At 38.5% G+C, this 19,364-nt stretch overlaps 1 protein-coding gene across 2 annotated transcripts in view; it reads left to right on the top strand.

Annotated features, from left to right (window-relative positions):
- Positions 1-19,364, top strand: part of COL24A1 (collagen type XXIV alpha 1 chain) — a 152,035-nt gene that overhangs the window by 80,441 nt on the left and 52,230 nt on the right. For both annotated transcript variants that reach the window (XM_030033175.2, XM_030033176.2), the window contains exons 23-27: positions 2,243-2,296; positions 3,377-3,421; positions 15,637-15,690; positions 17,579-17,632; positions 19,218-19,271. In XM_030033175.2, coding sequence (XP_029889035.1) covers positions 2,243-2,296; positions 3,377-3,421; positions 15,637-15,690; positions 17,579-17,632; positions 19,218-19,271 — 261 coding nt within the window. The remainder of the gene's footprint in view (positions 1-2,242; positions 2,297-3,376; positions 3,422-15,636; positions 15,691-17,578; positions 17,633-19,217; positions 19,272-19,364) is intronic.

The following is a 19,364-nucleotide window of genomic DNA, read 5'->3' on the forward strand; positions in this document are numbered from 1 at the left end:
GGGGGAAAATGCTCTCAAAGCTGCCCCACTCCCCCAGTGCAGTATTTTCTGAAGGTGTCATATGTCTTACTGTGGGCTGAAAGCATGTGAGGAGCTTGTGGAGGGATGGGAATAGAGTGATAGTGAGAGATATGTGTATTAAAATATACACACCTGTATCAACCCATTGTGAGGTGAAAGGAAGTACAGGTGGTTGCTGTTTCCTGCAAGGGAAGGGCAGAACTTTCAGCTAATATTTTAGGAAACAGACATTTCCTTTGGGACTACCCTGCCCTGGAAGAGTAATTTTCTCAGGGATTTGCAAGCAGAAAAGCAGCCATCCTTACTTTAACCTTCTGTCAGTGGCTTTTCCTCCATGTGTAATTTACAGTTGTATTGCATTTCTGTTTAAAGCTGAATCTGTATGTTTGATTACTTAACCAGTTAAATCCACTTGTTCTGTTTTATGATCAACTCGCTTCTGTTGTGTGTCCTTCTTCGCTAGTACACAGCTGGGCTACTACAGCCAAGAAACCTTTACAAGTTGTAATTCCCAATTCAGATCTGATAGGACTAAAATTATCAAGGTAGTTAATAGTGGCCAGTAGTTTTCTTTCAATGATTTTTGTTTAAAACATTTTTACGTTACAGTCTTGCTCTCTAGAAAGACCTTAAGGTTCTTTGCAGCAAAGTAGTTAAACAGCATGTAGTAACCTGCAGTAGCCGATCACTTGTTCTTTGCTAAGCCTTGTGGAAAGACATGACTTGCTTTATCTGGGTGTCTCAGAACTTCTCTTCACGGTCTTTTCTCCTGGCATTCCTGGCTGTGCCATGTTTTAATACATAGGCAAAACTAAAAATCTGTTCCTAAAGCAGTGATATTTGTTAAAACTTGTAGGGCAAAATGAAATCACTCAGGCAGGCAGAGAAATAACAAGAGAGATAAAAAGGGATTAATATGAGAAGTCATGGAACCTACTAAGACAATATAATTTTAAGCCATATAGAGAATTTCTCAGGGGCCCAGAAACTAACAAACACATTGTGCTCTGAAAGACAGTCACAGAGCAGCCTGAGCAAAAGAGCCAAATGGAAAAATCCCATCCTTTTTGAAGAAACCTGTTTGTTATCTGGTGCTTTAGTTGCTCTTGTCTCAGGACAGCTGATGTGGAAAGGAAAGCTCTCATTACAGAGTCCTGTGATTGCAATTATTCAGTCTGCTGGAACAGCAGCTGATAATTTCCTTTTAGCAGAAATTTGCATCTTTTTGATAGTGAATCATTAAAATGTTGAATTAATTTTCTTTCTCCAGTTGTCAGGCTTCTGTAATCGCATTAGCAACTTGCTCAAGAGCCACATCTGGTCCATTGGACCTTTACTTTTGTACTAGGGTCTTTGCCTCTGAGCAGATGGTGAAAATTTGTCTAGGCAAGGCTATGCTGTTCAGATAACCAAGTGGTTAGGCCATGTTTTTTGTTGTAGAGGAAGTAACATATACCTGGAGGGAGAATGACCTCCTAAAAGTGAGACATAATTAAGTTACACACATTTGATTGAAAATTCAGGAGAAAAGCATTCTGGTTTGTATGCCCTTATGGGTCTGTGTGAGTGACAACAGAGGGAGGGATGTATGTTATAAAATGCTTCAAAGATCTTGTCAGGTCATGGCCTCCTGCTCTGATTGATGTTGCTGTATTTCTTCCAGGTAACAATGTTATTAACAGAGTATCATAGCAACAAGATCTATCAGCAGCAAAATGGTAGTGGAGAGAGATGAGGCTTAAAATAATCAATTTGATGAACAAAGTGGAGAGGATGGTTGAGCTGATTTTGTCTGGCTGGGGAAGGACAGTTATGACACCAGTCCCTGAAGTCTAAAACATCAAATTCTGTTAGTGTGAGTCCCTGTTCTGTTGGAATTAGCCAGGAGAGAACACGACCTTGCCTTTTCTTTGTCTCCTTAATATGTATTTTAAAGTGAAATTGAAATGTGTTTGATTCTTGGATTCTGACTGTTCTTCCTCAGTGTTAACTGCTGTAACAGTTAATACAGATTCTGCTTACTGTGGTAGTATTTGCAGTGATAATCAACAGTGTATTTTAAGATGTAGATTTATAAAAACACTTGCTTCAAATGTTGGTATTAAATATTACTAAACTGTACATTTTTGAGTGCACATATTTTGATAAATACAGAAATTGGGATGAAACTATCTTTTAAAAATAAAATATTTACAATATTTTATTCTAATCATTATTTTAGGGAAAGCCAGGACAGAAAGGTTATGTAGGTGATCCTGGACCAGAAGGTTTAAAGGTAAGTGATGGTTTTATGTATGAAATAAAATGTGTTTGGAGTATCAACTGCATACAATTATACACTGCTATACACAGTGGCATGCCAGTGAAAGGATATGAGTACACATGCTTCCAGATAATATAAATGTATGGAAGTACAGTATGTAATACTGGTGATTCTGCTTCCTTGCAAGATCCCATTTTGGAAAAGAAGAAAATTATGCAGCTCTTGGAGACAGGAACGTGTGAGCAAAGACGGCACCTGCTAAAATGAGATATACCTGCCTGGGGATGTGAGGGTGGCTGGGCCTGGGGGCAACAAAGGATCCAGGGCAGTTCCTGCAGTGGCAGATTTCGGGGGTGTGTGGACGGATGAGATGAAGTGCTGCAGTTTGAAAGAGGAGCTTGTGGCAGCAGAATTTCTCAGTGCTGAGTTACAATCTGAGTAAACAGTACCCAAACCACTGTTCATCAGGGCACTGAGATTATAGTTGTAGCCAGATAACTAATAGTGCATATACAGCCAGCTTCAACTTGTAAAATACATAACAAAATGTTCTGGAGCTACATAGCATGACTTGCAGTGTTATTAAGGATTATATCAGGATTAATTAATCTAAAACTTAATGCCAGTTTCAAGCTTTTGGGGTGAGGGGGAGAAGTTTGTTAAAATGCCTTTTAAATGTCAATTTTTCTAATATTTCATAACAAAATTAAAGTTATCAACAGTATGAAAAGGTAACATTTACTTTTGAAGCAGTTGTGAAATAATGAAGGTAATTTGTTGAAAGGAAGATTTAAATAAAAACTAAATCATTCATTTGTAGTATTTGCTGAATAAATGTATTTAGTGAGCCCTTTAATACATAGTTTTCATTTTTGCAGGCAAGTCCTAAATACATTAGGACATCTTTTTACAAAATCAAAATTAGCCACTGACAAAATTAAATTTTTGCTGGTTGCTTAATTTTAGCTTTTAATTGGCAGATGTAATTTAGAAAATAAAGAGGCTTCTAGGAAAATAGAGGACTTTAATATACACATATTAAAGACATTACTTTTCTAATGAACTACATCATCTGTTTTCTACATTTAACAGGGAGAACAAGGAGACCAAGGAAACCTTGGAAAAACTGGTGAAGCAGTAAGCTTGAATTCTCTTTCTGGTTTTATTTTTCATTCTATGTTTATTTGAGAGTGAATGAGTAATTTGTTGCAGTAACTTTCTGATGAAGTTTGCCTTTCTTTGAAGCTGTAGTATGTTGGCTATGCCTTTGTGGTCTTTCAGACTCATAGTATTTAAAGAAATTCCCCATTTTAAGTATTTTCCAGAGTTAATTCTGCTTTTTTCCTAATAGGTTGAGTGAACATTACAGGTAGTTGTAGGTATCTTCCAAAGCACGTTTGAGTAAGTGAACGAGTCATCCTTTTCCATTTAAATCATTTGAGAGGCTACATTTAGCCTGAGATGTATTTTGCAGACTTGTTCCGTCTACCCTCCATAAAATCACAGAGCTCAAGGTGACCTTGAGGTGGCACGTAGTCCATCTTCTACTGCCTAGACAGGATTACTTATCTTTATATCACTCCTGACAAATATTTGGCTAACCAGTTATTAAAAAGCTCCAAGAAATGAAGGCTTTGTGACCTGCAGGCAGCCCAGGGCTTCTCTATTTTTAAAAAGTTCTTCCAATTGTGTAACCTGACTCTCTTCTGCTGGAAACAGCATTTTACAAATGATGGTTGTCATTGCGTGCCTTCTCATTCTTTCTTTTCAGGCTAAACAGTCCCATTCACTTAGCCTTTAAGTCACATTCTTACTCTCCTGTAGACTGTTTCCAATTCATCTAAACATCTGTGTGACTCCAGCTTACTGCTGAAACTGTTCAGACTACTGAGAGAAAGGAAAAATTGCTTCTTACAAGCCATATTCTTGCATACACGTGCCCATTTTTGCAATAGCATGTTGTTATTCAGTTAGTGATCCACAGTCTCCAATCCTTCTTTTTTTAAAGTCATATCTTTCCCAGTTCTTCTATTGTAGGCACTGTCTTAGTTGATAATTATCACTTAAACATACTGCCTTGCAATTCTCCCTGCTTAATTTCACTCCCTGCCCTTTTGTATTCTTAACTCTTGTCTGGGAATTATGAGCAGGTGTGAGCTTGTAGACTCATGCTTGAGTTACCTAGATGCTGCGTTAGAACATGACTAAATTGGTTTTGTTTCTTGAGTTAATGTATGCTGAGGAGAGATACCATACACTGGTTTGGGCTCAGTGCTGTACTACTCACATAAACCCTGTTCAACTTAGCAGTTATAGTGAGCTCCCCATTGTCTGCAAGATACCAAGCAGATGTACCCCAGACAGCTCATCAAATGGTCGGTTACTGCTGAAGTTTTCCAAACTGCTTGTAAGTCAAGTCCAGCTCCTCTGTGCGCTCTGAAGATTCTGTGCTCCAGGGAAGGGGACTGAGAAGCTGGACTCTCAGTCAGTTAAAAGTTTCTGCTTAGACAGGAACTGGTAATTGCCATATAATGCCATAAGGTCCACTTGTCAGCCAGCATATCTCTAAACATAGCGAGTATACTTAGCAGCAGCTTGATCTGTAGCTTTGTTCAGCAGTTTATACATAGCAAAACATTCATTTTGTTAGGTTGTAATCAGAGCTGTAAAGCAATAGTTTCCTTTCCTTATGATACCATTTGGAAAATATGGGGTGTTTTGTATTGCTGAATGATTAGGGCAAACATGGATGAGTACTGGAGAATAAGGATGTCATGGTAGAGGAGAACGGATAGGACATCACAATACTACATTGCTTTTACGGAGAGATGCAGAAATGACTCTACTGGGACACAGTAATATAATCTCCTGTCCAAACAACCAGCACTTCTCTGCCAACATTACACTTGCTTCCCCCCCCCCCCCGCCCCAAACAGTGAGTGAAATGAAGCTTTTATTACATATGAATTCTGTTCTTCAGCCTGTAACATGCTAGGGAAAATTGATAGCATTTACTCTGTTGTATAGTGCCACATGCACCAAAATCCTCAACAAAAGACAAAGCTAAGCTCAACCTTAAATCACTGCATTAATAATAGTACATAGAACAGTCACAGAAGCTAGTTACTTAACCTTAAGTTTCTGGATTTGTCTTGGGCTTTGTTTGGCTGCTCAGTGAACTTGAATTCAGTGCACATGTTTTCCACAGCTCAGCTGTTTTGTATGAACATAATATCATTCACCACTAAATGAGCTCCAACTCTAATACAAATGTAATATTCAGTAGCTCAAATATATAATCAATGATTATATGTTGCAGTGATGATTAATAAAATAGTCATACTAATTACCTAACTCTAGTCAGGGACAAGCTGCAAGAATAAAATAACAAAAAATATTCTTTGTGCCAAAAGAGGGGATGTTGCAGCCCTGTTACAGTGTTACAAAGACAGATAATTATGGCCCATCATTAATTACCACTTCCCACTCTTGCTGTTCGGAGAATTTGCATATGATGCAAGGTGACATGAGATACCTGAGAACTGAAGTGGTTTATAAGCTATTGATAAATATTCTTTATTTTTACTTGTGGATTGTGGAATATCTTCTGCTTTATGTACGTGCATTTTAATCAAATGAGCTTCATAGGCCCTTGATCCTATTATATTACCTTTGTATTATCTGGCAGCAGAGGACTAAGGTCCACTACATGGTCTTTTAGGGGGATAATATATATCATCTTGGGGTTAAGGCCAGTGGTAAAACACCAAGAACAGGAGACAGCCTTTCAAACGCACTCAGCAGAACTCACAGGAAGACCTTTCAAAATTCCTTCCCTTCACTTTATTCACCACTGTAACCTGTAACAGTTAAGCTTCTCCTAAGTAAATTGAAAAGTACTGGCAGGAAAAGGATGGTTTTTCTCATGCAGAAAATGGTTTTCCAGATGTGAGTCCTTGATGCAAAATATTCACTTCTGTACACTTTGGACACATTACTTCCAGCTTCTCACCAGCTTCTGTTTGTAACAAGTAATTTTTCTTTTCCTTGGTGTGCAGAGAGAATGAAAGCTGCTTAATTCACAGATAAATCCACTCCCTGATATTCAGTATTGGCTCTGGTGGCATATATGATGACTCCAGGACATCTCTGGAATCAAACATGCCACACACACACACACACACACACACACACACAAAGTTTTAAAAACAAAAGGCAAAGTACAAATGCTACTAGCTGCTGTGACAGATTTTAAGATGGAGCCCAAAAGAAGGTATGGAGTAAGGCATTTGTCCTTACTGATGCCTTGTGAAGTTTGTGTTACCAGATGCTTGGTGACACCAAATACAAAGAGGATTTGTACAAATAGCACTAAGCAATCTGCAATTACTGTACAATTTATTTAATAGTAAAGGCAAAGGGAAAAAGAAATTACTAAAAAGTTGATAGGAAGTCCAGTGTCTAATAAAATTATGTATGGTTTCTTCCTTCTGCACCATCCCCACCCCCACTTTTTGGCTTATATATTGTTTGTTGTGTATTCATGATCTTTATTGTCTAAGTTTTTCAAATTACAGAATAGGATGCATACTTTTTAAGTTCAAGGTTGAAATACATGATACTGGTTTTTTAGCAATGGGGAATCCATCACAGTATTCCAACTCTCTAAAAGAAAACTAGTGCATTTCCTGAATAAGCTGTCAAAAGAAGCAATTTTGCGATAATAAATCCTGTAAATGTTGAATTCATAGCAAATTACGACATGAAGCACGTGTGCATGTGTGCTGTTGATACCGAAGGGTTGCACCAATATTTTTCTTCTGTTTCTTTCCATTTTCTTACTTTTCCTGGTATCATCCATCTTCTGTCTTTACTAATACATCTGTCACTGCTGCCTGAAGTGCCAAAATAATTATTGCTTTTCTGTAGCAGCTTTTCCAGGTCAAGTACTGCTTAATATCTGCTTAGAAAAATACAGATGGCAACTGTGCACAAGCAGGGAAGTTTCAACAGCAGGAGATTGGACCATAATGCTTCATTATTCAGTCTAGTGAGATGTGATATGTGCTGAAATACAGCTTTGTCAATAGGCTAGAAGCCATATTGTCCAACATTTCTTAGGTCACATGAAGCTGCTGAGTCTTCAGGGCACATGTCTGCCGAAGTATTTCTGTATGCTTGTCCAGTATGGAAACTGAGTAGACTGAGTTTATAAAATGTTCACTGTGCTCATAAGCTTAAAATGACACACATTTAATACTAGATCAGGAATGTGCCCAAGATCAAACTTCAGACACTCCTTAACTGAGTCCTACAACAAAAATTGTTTCTCTGGCTACAGCATGTGCCCTGTTTAAAGATGAATGTGGGCATGTTCAGGTGGTGCTGCTTGGCTAAGCAGAGCCCAAAGCTGCAGTAGGACCCAGCAGCTGTCCTTTGCTGCAAGATATTCGGTTAACTGCAAGACTGTCAGGTCCAATTGAAGAGGGATTGGTTAAGATAGTGAGAGGTAAGGGACGGCAGGCAGAGCAAATTTACACTGCTGATGAGAAGAACTCTTTTGGAAGTCATGCCAAAGGAAACAACCACTTCAGCTACTGAGAAAATTGCCCTTACATTTGGGGGAGGAAAAATCTCACTTTGCTGACATGTGCAACTGGATTTTGTATGCTTAGATCAGATGCTATCCAGTGATGGATAGCAAATATTTGAAGCCAGCTTCAAGCATCTCATGCAAGTGACCTGTCTGTGTTAAAGTGTCAGCAATGATTTAAGAAAATTATTCATTGCCCAACTTTTATGGCACAAAATTGAATTCATCTGAACTTAAAACAGTTGCTTGTCAGGATTGTGTTACTGTTTGGTAACACTGGTGTTTACCCAGACTGGTCCACGCTGAGTAACTATGTGCAAGTTAATTCAAATTTCTCCCTGCCAGCTCCATTACAGAAATTCAGCCCTTGGCCCATATGCTTCTGAACTAGAAATCACTGACATTTATTTACATGTTGAGACAGAGTACAAGGGTAGAACTGTCAGCTGTAGCATGTACAACTGGTGTCAAAAGGACAAACTAAAATAAGCAGAGTTCATGAACACAAATCCTGGAAAAATAATCTTCAAAGACCTGGAAAAGTTACATGTCAGCAAGTTTGCCCAGTTGCAAATAGTTTTTGAAACAGTAGAAGAGAAACCAAGCTGAAATGAGAAGAGCTTCCCCCTGCAAAAAAAAAAAAAAAAACCCACCAAACTAAAAAGAATAGAAAGTTACAGTCCAGCAGAGAAAGTTATATTCAGACTGTCAATGGCAGCTCCATAGCAGGCTGAAAATGGTCAGCCTGTGAGAGTCTGTGGGAAGGCAAGAAAATGCTGCAGTTAGGCTATGTGCCTAGGAGTTGAGTTGCCTTTGAGAAGAATTCCCATAAAGCAATTACCACGTCTCCTGCAGAGGTAAAAATTAGCTGGATTAGGTACCAGGGCTGCTTAATTCATGGAGAATGGAAATTCCTTTTGCCTGAAGAAAAGATTAAATGGGCTTTAACTGATGTTTTCAGGATGCTCAGTAGAAGGAGTTCTTTGAACTATCATGAAGTCTGGGCTTTGGGGATATGCAAGTGAGAATTGTAAGCCATAGGCCAAAAGAAAAGTCAGTTGAGGAAAACCTTTTTTTTTCAAAGACTGGTGAATGCATGGGGCATTGCCAAGGGCTTCAGAAGAAGGAACTAGTTCAGCTGCTTTCAGAAACCTATTGGATACAGATTAATGTAAGTTCTATGAAGCTCTTATGGTGAGTGGTAATAATGATACTTCTGTGTCTATGTTGCGCTTCTTGTTTTTACCCTAGATGAACTGATATACTATCACTGCTGCTAGGTCTTTATCTTAAGAAGGGTGGGAAAACAGGTTTCAACATCTGGAGTTAGCTTTTCCAAGCTGCTGCTCATTTTTCTTGAAGGACTTTTTGCTGGTAGTGCTCTTCATCAGCTAGTTTAAGTTGCCATGCTACCCCACAAAATACCCACAGCTCCATACCCTTTATGGTTTTGCAAGTTAGGGCTAACACCTTAAGTCAACACTCCCTATACCATTGAGAACAGTCAAAGAGAAGGATAATCTGTTCCATGTGAGATTTGTACCCAAGAAAAAAAGCCACTAGTTAGATGCATAACGGTAAACAACTTTTATCCCAATTCAGTTTAGCCAATATATGACTCTCCAGAGTAATATCTACCTTCAGAAGAATATTTTTTCCCCTTTACACAGATTACAAAAAGCTACCAGTGTGAACTTGACAATCAAAACCAAGAACTTCTATAAATAAAGTCAAAATGCTTCGTATTTGAATGGAGTTTGTGTCACCCAATTCACTTCATGTCATCTCCAAGCTGCTTATGGCAAGTAGACTGTAAAATGCAGTCTCCCTCCCAGCAAGTGAACTGTGTCATGACTGCCACTATAGTACTGACCTCAGGCTGCCTTTTTCTCATGGTCATTTAAAAGATTCACATACAAATGGAACCCTTGCAGATCTAGTAGAACATCAGAAAAGTGTACCAGTCCTCCACTCTTTCCCAGACCAAGAGAGGAATTTAGCTTTTCTGGGGAGTCAGATGCTATCTGTGTGGTAGTTATTTTGCAACTGTGGTGTTGTTTTCCCACCACCCTGTGTATAGCTTTATATCCACACTTATTTGCATGCCTAAGTGATTTTGCAGCACTAAAATATGAGGAAAAATGTTTAAGGCTATTTTAGCAACAATCAAGGATAAGTTGTTCTGGCATGCATTAAACTTATTCAGTAATAGTGTAGGTATCGGCACACATCTAGTCTTTCCACTAGATGTGTTCGTCCCTTTTACTGTCTGTCTGAATTTAAGTGATGTATTTCATGTACTCTAGTAGTTTGGGAAGAAAAATATAGAGGAATAATATCTGCACATGGCATCTGCAGTTTAGCTTCCAAGGTTTTGCTAGTGGGCACATCCTGCTGCTACTTCGTAAGCTAGCTTCCTTTAAATGCAAGTGTTTCTCTGCATAATGCTATCAGACAGAATGACCCTACTCTACACTGGTGTTACTGGAAGCAAAATTTAACCCATTTATTTCCTAAAACTTCTGTAGATTAAACAGTGGTGCCAGTACATTTTGCCTTTCAAATATTCAGGTAGTTGAAGTTTTGAGTCCTTTAAAAAATTGAGTGAAACATCAGCTGCAAGGTACAAATATGGTGCATATCTGCTTTCATTCACCTCCTCCACTGGCAGTAACAAAGCATAGATTTTCACTCAGCTTATCGCCTCTGGTTGATTACCAAGTAACCTTCTCAACTGACGGAAAGTGCCAGTGAAACAGATGGCCAGATCTCAGTGTCAAAAAGAAGAAAATAGCATCTGCCTTTCAAATATCATGCTTCCCAACATGATCCTGGGTAAAGCAGCTACAGATCTTATGGTCACTTTGTAACATTTTTAGTACTGTGGTTATGAGGTAGGAAATAGTTTCTAAAGTTTAGAGGTGGAACCACCAGCTCGAATAATAAAAAAGGACCACACAACTAAAAGCCAGTAATGCTCTGTGGCATACATACGACAGTTTGCACAGCTGTCAGCCAAGAGCTCCTCAGATGCCAAGGTCTAATATTGGGGCCATTTCCTAGTCTACTTTTGCATTTTGATAATTCAAACTAAGGTGCCATTAGAGGGCAAGTGTAGTATTAGTCACTAAGGGATTCAAAAGTAACTAATTCAGTAATTGAGCTGGCAGTAAATTGTAAGTAAACTGGCATCAGTTTACTTTATATTCTTTATTTGGCCTTTCAGATAACCCAGATTACTAGAGTTTTTCCTTTTTATGAGAAAATACATCCTCCAAAATTGATCCTGTTCCATTCTGTTCCCCAAGCATGAAAATCCTTTTTAAAAACCTCAATAATTGAGGAAAAAAAAAAAAAAAAAAGGGGGGTGGTGGTGGTGGTAATAAAAGCCAAAGCTTTGTTTTCCCATGATGCTGTCAGTTTGTACCCAGGTCTTGCATGACATTAAAAAAACCAGACTGTTGGCCTAGAAGACGACCTTGCTGAAACTAGAGTATAATTATGTGACATTTTCAGAACTATTTTCCTGGTTTCTGTGTTGGTTAGTTTTATTCAGCTTTCCCAGTTATTTGGAGATGGGGCTTTCGTTAGAACTTCAGGTTACTCTTAGCAATAAGTGCAGGCTATTAACAGCTGCTCCATTCAGTTCATACCTGATACTGGTACAGTAGTAAGCAAATGTTCTACACAAAGGCTCTATTTTAAGTCTTTGGTTTCAAAAGCCTGTCTGTGGTTCAGCAATATACTGAGTCCCATGAAAACACTGATCTGATACAAATTCACCCAGAAATCTATGACTAGCAGGTTTTTTTATTCCGGAGCAGGTATCGACTGTCCATGACACCTGCTTTCTCACAGATCAGCTACCTTTTGTTCTACTGCAGATGCTATGAAGCCCAAACAGCAGCCAGGGTAAACCCTGCATCATGATTTCTTCCTAATTTTTGTCCAGGCCTGACCTGGGTCATATCTGTTAGAAGCATGCATGAACAGATCCAGTATTAGTGCCTATGATACCAGGGTCACACAGATGGATTGATTTTAAAAATATTTTTTAGTGCCATTATGTGTGGCTAGCAAAACAGAGCTTAGGTTAATATTTATTTCTTAGAACTTCATTTTTATAATATTACAAGTTGTAGAGGTACTTTTCTATCTATGAGCTGGGTATGAAATAGTAGAAGCTGACTGTTAGAGCATCCACTTTTCTTCCTCCTCCTGTCTATCACCCTTGGTTGTCTTTTTAATATAGATAGTTGTCTTGAATCTTCAAGGATCCTCAAGTAGATTTTGATCTCTTAAAATCAAACCTAAATGCTGGCTCATTTGGGGTTTTTTGAGTACTATGCCAAAATGTATAAAGTCCTTCATGAAGTATGAAGCTGATGGGGTCTTAAAGAAATGTTTAAGTGGGAATCTTAATGAGCAGGCAGAGACTATAATATTGCTGAATGCTGGATCTGGAGTGAAGTGATTCAGCACAGATTCAGGACAAATTTTAATGAAAATTAATTGGAAATAACAAAAAAGTTCAAAGAAAAATGTTAATGTGGCAAGATAGTATTTTAAATTTACTTATGTCATCTTGTTAAAAGAATGTTGAATAAAAATGTTTGAAAATGCTGAACTCTAAATGAAATAACATTGGATTGGAAAATTTTCAATTATCACAGAAGAACATGTTCACATGCAACCTGACAGGTAACTGCTTCCACAGGAGTGTTTGGAACCAGCTGAATATTCATTTCTTACTACGAATGTACAATGTGTTTTCAATTATTCAACTACCGTCCACTTTCTAACACAGAGCATGTGCCCTGGCAAGATGTTTTTGTCTTTCTCAGGCATGTGTTGGTTGTGAGATCTGGTCTCTGATTAATTTTCCACAAAAATGTTCCTGTCAAGAAGGTTTCTAAAATGCTGTTATTGTCACTGGAGAGTTTTACACAAATCCTTGTAAATGGAAGTTCATTACTTTTTTTTTTTTTTTTTTAATAAGGTGGTGATTTTTAAAAAACATTTCAGGGGTTTTTGCTTTACTTTTCTGTTGTCTAATACATTCAATTTGATTTTTGGAATCCACTGCTGCTCTCCAAAGGGTTGAAGGGATGCTGGAAGATACTGACTCAACAAACCTGCTTTGGACTGTATTCATCCTCTTATGTAAGAAGTAAAGGGATCAGTCCTAGGGGCTGGTCTCTATAATAAGCAAATCCAAATCTGGGATTTAAGGAGCCACGTGATCTTTAAGAAAGTCCATAGGGAAAACATCACTTTATGGCTGATGTATTGATGGAACAATATGTTTAGCTCTCTGATTGCACTTTCTCTTCGCTGTATGCTACTAATTGTTTTAAGGACCAAAATTACATTCCTAAGTAAGTTTTTTTTTCTCTCTTGCCTTCTGCACGTGCCTGCCCTAACTTTATCTCAGTCTCAGACACTTGGCCTCTATTTTGAATGGAGGGGTGGAAGAGCATTTAGTTAACATCATGAACAACTTTCCCCTTGATTCCTCTTGAAGCCCCTATTGCCTTTACTATTTCACTGGCTTCAGTTGTTTTTGTCATCTTGACTATTGTTTTGCTTTCCATACATATCCATTTCGACTCATGCAGTTTCTTTTCCATCTTTTATATCAACAAAAATCCACTTTCTCCTTTTAGTGTTTTACTGTAAATTTTCTTTACTTAACTACTTTCTTCTGAGGAACAGCCAGTGTCTAGGAAACTTTCTATTTAATAGCCAACTTTCTTCCTCGCTCTGGAAGGTGGTGTAGGCTAGTCCTGATGTGCTGGGTAATACAACAGCACATTCACAGTCACTGCTTCCTCGTCATTCCTTCCCTTTCAGACCAGAGCAACTGAGTCAGAAAGACAATACTTTTGAATTGAAAAGGGGACTTCATCAGGGGACTTGATCAGAGGCTGTATAGTAAATCGTTCACTGCTGGGGCAAGGAACAGCTACCCATCTTTCTAATCAGTGTCTTCAGTCCTGTAAATAGTGTGGCATTGGCTGGGAGATCAGGAGTGTCTCTGTGGAAGGAGAATAGGTCTGAGTTACATCTTGGCTCTGATTATGTCTTCAGTCCTTTCTGGAATAAGAGAATCAAAGTGATTAGTCTTTAGCCTTTTGAAACCGTACCTCCACACCCCTTATCTTGATGAGCAAGAGTACAGGGTAATTATTTGTCTCAGTTTTCTGCCTGGTACTGAGGCTCACTGTTGGCCATGACTGGTAGCAGGGGTAGCTCTCATTCTCAGAGTTCGTCACACAAGTCCTTCATTCCTGCCAGTGACGTCTGGGCATCACCTTAGTGCCAGTATCACCAGGACAAATCAGTTCTGACATATAATACACAAGTTCTCACACATAATACACCAGTCCAGCAGCCACAGAGATGCCTGCTTATCTCCTTAGCCCCTTCCAGAAAGTAGTTTGTGCCGGTATTGTCGGCCTCAAAAGCAGCTGTATCAGTGGCTCATTGCTATATATTTAAACTGTGAGATTTCCAGAGTAGCTAGCAGTCCATGAAAATAAGAAGCAATCATAAGACCTTAGTTACTTTGCACCTGTTGTGTTAAAGTACTTGAGACTGAACTGTATTGAAATTATACAGGTAAAACCTACAAAAAATTTTTTTTTTTTCCAAAGGCAGAGATCTGAGTCTGGAATGTTGTCTTTCTGCTATGAAATTATTTCTATGGAATAAACTACTACTAGGCTCTTGAAAGGAATATGAGCAGTCTAGTGAGCTTAGAAGTAATACTTCTTAAAAAAAATTTTCACTTAAGTGCCAGTGTACTGCTACCTAAGCTAGTACATTCCTATACATATAGAGACAGCAATGCCAATGTGTGAATTGCCATTTTATTTGCACTTTTTAAAGTGCAAATAATTTTTGCTTTTTAAAGAGTTACAGACATGGTACAGTTGTGTATTACATTGCTACTAGGAACTTCCACATTTCTGCCATCTTTTATGAGCAGTCATGTGATGTACTCTGGGCATCTATGGCTTTTTCTTCAAGCTTAATGTGACACACTTTTCTCAATCGGGACCTTGCGCAATAATATTTTTTCTTTTAGTTTCATAATAAAGGGGGTATTTCAAGCACTGGGAATAAACTTTTAAGAAGTACTTTCTCTCATGTTTCCCATCCCATCATCCCATATGGTGGTACTTGTTCTGTCCAGTGGAAGTTTGTGGGAGAGCCTCAGGAGAGAGTTATTTCATTTTCAAAGGACTGAAGCTTTGACTGACTTCAAAGGCATTTGAGGCTACAACTCTTGAAGGGAAAATTCTGGCAATACCTGATCGAGTATAATTTTTATTTTGACTGGCTTTTACTTTGTTCCACTGAATTTATTCCCTTTGAAATTTGTGGCCAGACTGAAGTGCTAGGAGAGCAATTATCACCTTTAATTGTATGTTTGTAAAGCTTCTAGCACTGCAAGACTGAGCTCAGTGGCAGATCTTAGGTGGTAGCACAGTATGATGATTAAATTAATGTAATTTGTTTTCTAGCAGTAGCCATTTACTGTTGGTGTGTCCAGGTGCAGCGATCCTCTTGCATGGATTGGAAGCTAGGTTAGCTTGTGCAGTCCTCACTTCCCCACAGGAGCACTTACACAAACAGACCAGTGGTTCTCTGGGATGAAGTGTGCTGTGCTCTGCTGCTGGGTTGCTGGGGAGCTGCCAACTATTAAGTAGTATAGACATTGCACTAATAAAAGTCTGTTTACTTTTTTGTACAGGGATCAGCTGGCTTACCTGGAGAAACTGGGCCGTCTGGAAGCCTTGGTGAAAAGGTACAATAACGTATCTGACTACTCAGCAGCAAAAATCAGCTTTGAAAACCATTGGGGTGATGAAATACTGGTTAGAGATCATTTACTGACCACTGACAAAGCTAATATTCCTGTAGCTATTTCAGAGCACAGGGATGTAATAAACGGTAATCTAAATGCTGTTATTTGAGGTATGCATCTGGTATCCTTGATTTTACTTGGCAATTAATTTAGAGCTGATAGATTTGATATCTTGTTCATATTATAGCACTTACTTTACTATCCACTGCTATTGATTCACAGAAACAGGCATAAATTATACTCGTTTTATACAGTAGTCACTGGTTTTGCACTGCTATGTAACGAAGACAGAAGTAGAAAGGTAAAATTTGGCTGTACGCATTAACTGAGTAAAGACGACAACGTTGTTAGTTTTGTCAGCTGTGCCGTAACAGTTGTGTTTATGAAAGCAAAGTTTGGCAGACTTAATGTGACTAGAACAGTATAAATAGCTTAAGCATATTTGACATGGTTTTATTTAGGTGAAGTATTTTAAAACTGAAAAACAGGAAACTATTACTGGACTGCATGTCAGCTTCAATTATAATAAAAGCATAATTGTTTGTCAGAATGATCCAGCACCATTTGTATTTCTTCCCTGCAGGGCTGAATTATTTCACCTAGACTGGTGGCTGCTATTTAGATATTTTATTGAGAAAGTCATAATAATGTATTAGAACTTCCATGAAAATCTGATTATAATTTATATAATCTATGAAAGGAAATACATAAATGGAAAGCACTGCTTGTTAAAACTGAAATTTAGACAAGTCTCATATGGTTTTAATCATACTATCATCTTAGAATTCAGTGTCAAAAGATTCTTGTACACTTGGCCCAACAAAGATTACCTTGGGGTACTGCTCCTAGTTTAGCTGGGAGGGAAAAGGCAGTAAAAAACTAATTAATCTATCATCAGCAAATGGAAGTAAGCTTCTTCATGGTACAATAATTGTTGTCATTGCTATGCTTTTTCTGTAGAATTTATTGTCTTCCTCTTTTATGGATAAAGTACAACGTAAACATGCTATGTGGATTTAAATGACAAACATACTTCCAGCATAATTATTTTAAAGAAATGTGTCTTTACAGTACGCAACATAAAATAGAGTATTATCACTATGTCATGTGTACTATCTGCAATAAAAGAGTCTTTGTATGGGAACAATCTACAGCCAAGCCTGATGTTTGGGCTGGATGTTATATGAATAAAAGGTGAAAAAGTATGTAAGACAAGAAAGAGACCCTTCCTACTTCCCCTACTCCAATTGCTTCTGCAGCTGCTGAGGGGCTGTCCTTGCTTTTAGATCTGTGCTTTTCTAACACATACTGAAGAATGAGGGAGAGAGGAACAAAATTTTCTTTTTTGCTTGTTTGCTGTGGTGAATTTTATGTATTAAAGAATGTAACTATAAGTGTGATGCACCGAACAGAGAGAAAATGGATGTGCTAGCTGCAGTTTGCAGACTGATGTAGTACCAAATCTCTTCTTCAGTCTTCTAGGAAAAGGGAAGACAGAAAAACTAAGTTTTATCATTGTTTCAAAATATGAGTGGGCTTGTAGGAGGAAGGAATGCAGAAATTCCACAAAAGTGAAAAAAGGTCTCTGCGCTGTTTCTGAAGGGCGGTCCCTGAACCAGTGGTGGTATGCACTGCAAAAAGTGGTTCCCTTTAGCAACCAAATCTCTTGCAGGCTATGGGCTACAACCGTCACGAAAGACCTCTTGGATTGCTGTGGTATTGTTACTGCAGGTTGGCTTTGTTGGCCAGATATGCCTGGCTCGGTGGATATGAAACAAGTCAGGGAAAGAGCACTCACCATTATTTTCTTTTTAATTTTATGTTAAAGGGAGAGCGAGGCAGTCCAGGACCAGTAGGTCCTCCTGGAGAGAAAGGTGTCATGGTGAGTCACAAGTAATGTAGAATCCATAATTATGTTACTTACAAAGGCACTTTATTTTCCAAAACAGTAATGAATTCTCACCCTTCTGACTGTGCAGGCCTTATGGAAAAGAGTAGTATTTATGATGCGTTGTTCCTAAGAAGTTTCATTTAGCAGCTTTAACCCTGCTGTGGAAGTGACATTGCAAAGTGATCCGCTGAATGAAGCAGCAGAGCAACTGCATTTTTGAAAAATGGCTCTAAGCAGCCTTGCATAAAAAAATTAAACACAATTAATTGAAAGGAGAGATAAATAAAGGAGGGAAAGTAAAATAATGATCTCCTGTGTAGACTGGGTTAACACAGGTTATTCTAATAGACTGGTAACTATCATCACCTCTAACTCTACTGCACAGCAATACCCAAACAGCCCCTGGGTGCTACTCTTGTGGGAGGACTGGCTTCGTGACAATACCATTTGTCCTAAATCAGGATGCAGCATTTCGTGCAACATTGGGCAATCCAGAGGCCCCTGTCATGTTAGGTAGGTTGTTGGGGCACAGAAGTAAAAAACTATACACATGTGCCTCTTGTCACATTCATGTTGAAGTTCTCCAGCAAAAGTGGTTAGGGTTTGATTGTGTGTTTGCTAGCGAGTACTGTGATGGCTCCAGAACGTATAGAGAACACTTACAGACTTAACTGTTTATAAGGAGATGACAGGGTGCTGATAAGCCACGTACTGCATGCTGTGTGCTACATCATCTGACACTAATGTCATAGGCAGTGATGAAATCTCAGCGGCCTTACATAGAGGCTGCAGATGTGGGCCTGAGTGTGGTGCGGTGGGGAATATTCTTGTGATGGAAATGGACATTAATATTGAATATTTGCAGTAATTACTCCTTGGCCATCCATTGACAAGGAAGAGACCAAGTACCCTCAGACTGCAGACCAATTTAATGATCCATGCAGCACAAGACAATAATTTTTGAAGCATTCTGTGCTTCATTAAATCTCTCTAATTTAGATTTACCTTCAACCAGCTGCTTTTGATACATGAAAAAGTCTTACTGGTGAAATCAATAAAGTAGGATTTATTAATATAGGATCCAATCTTGCCAACTACTTTTTTTTAACTGTTAGTAATGCATATTGCCATGGGTAAATCCACGTAAGTCATAGCAGTGAGAGCCCTTCGCAGTAGTAAGTCATCATAGCCCTCAGACAAGAGCTGTTCTTGGCATTTTGTCTTGGCCAGTTCTGCCCACACCAGGATGTATCCACTTTCTTTTTCCACTGTCACAGCCTTGATGTGAGGATTTTGAAACTCATTTAGAACTCAGTAGCTTTTGTTCCAGTACATCCCTGTCAGCTAGTGCCTCTGTGTGGGAAAACTTCTTAGGTTGCTTTAATGATTATTGTGGTACATCCAAACAAATATCTGTTTTCTAAACAAAATTTTGGGACTAAATTTTGCAAGATTAAACATTTTATTAATAAACTTACCTCCAATTTTTTAGGTAAGTAACTGGCTTTATTATTGTTGTTATAGTAACAATTTTGATAAAACTGTTCTGTCTTTTCTACATCTCTTTCAATTCTAGGGCTACCCAGGACCTCCAGGAGGCCCTGGACCTGTGGGGCCAGAAGGATTACCTGTAGGTATAGAGTGGTGCTTTGGTTTGACATAAAATGTACCATTTTCAAATTGACTTTTTACTCTGCGGAAGCCAAGAATGGTTTCTAATTTG

Source organism: Aquila chrysaetos, chromosome 12 (assembly GCF_900496995.4).
Source record: "Aquila chrysaetos chrysaetos chromosome 12, bAquChr1.4, whole genome shotgun sequence".
NCBI lineage: Eukaryota > Metazoa > Chordata > Aves > Accipitriformes > Accipitridae > Aquila > Aquila chrysaetos.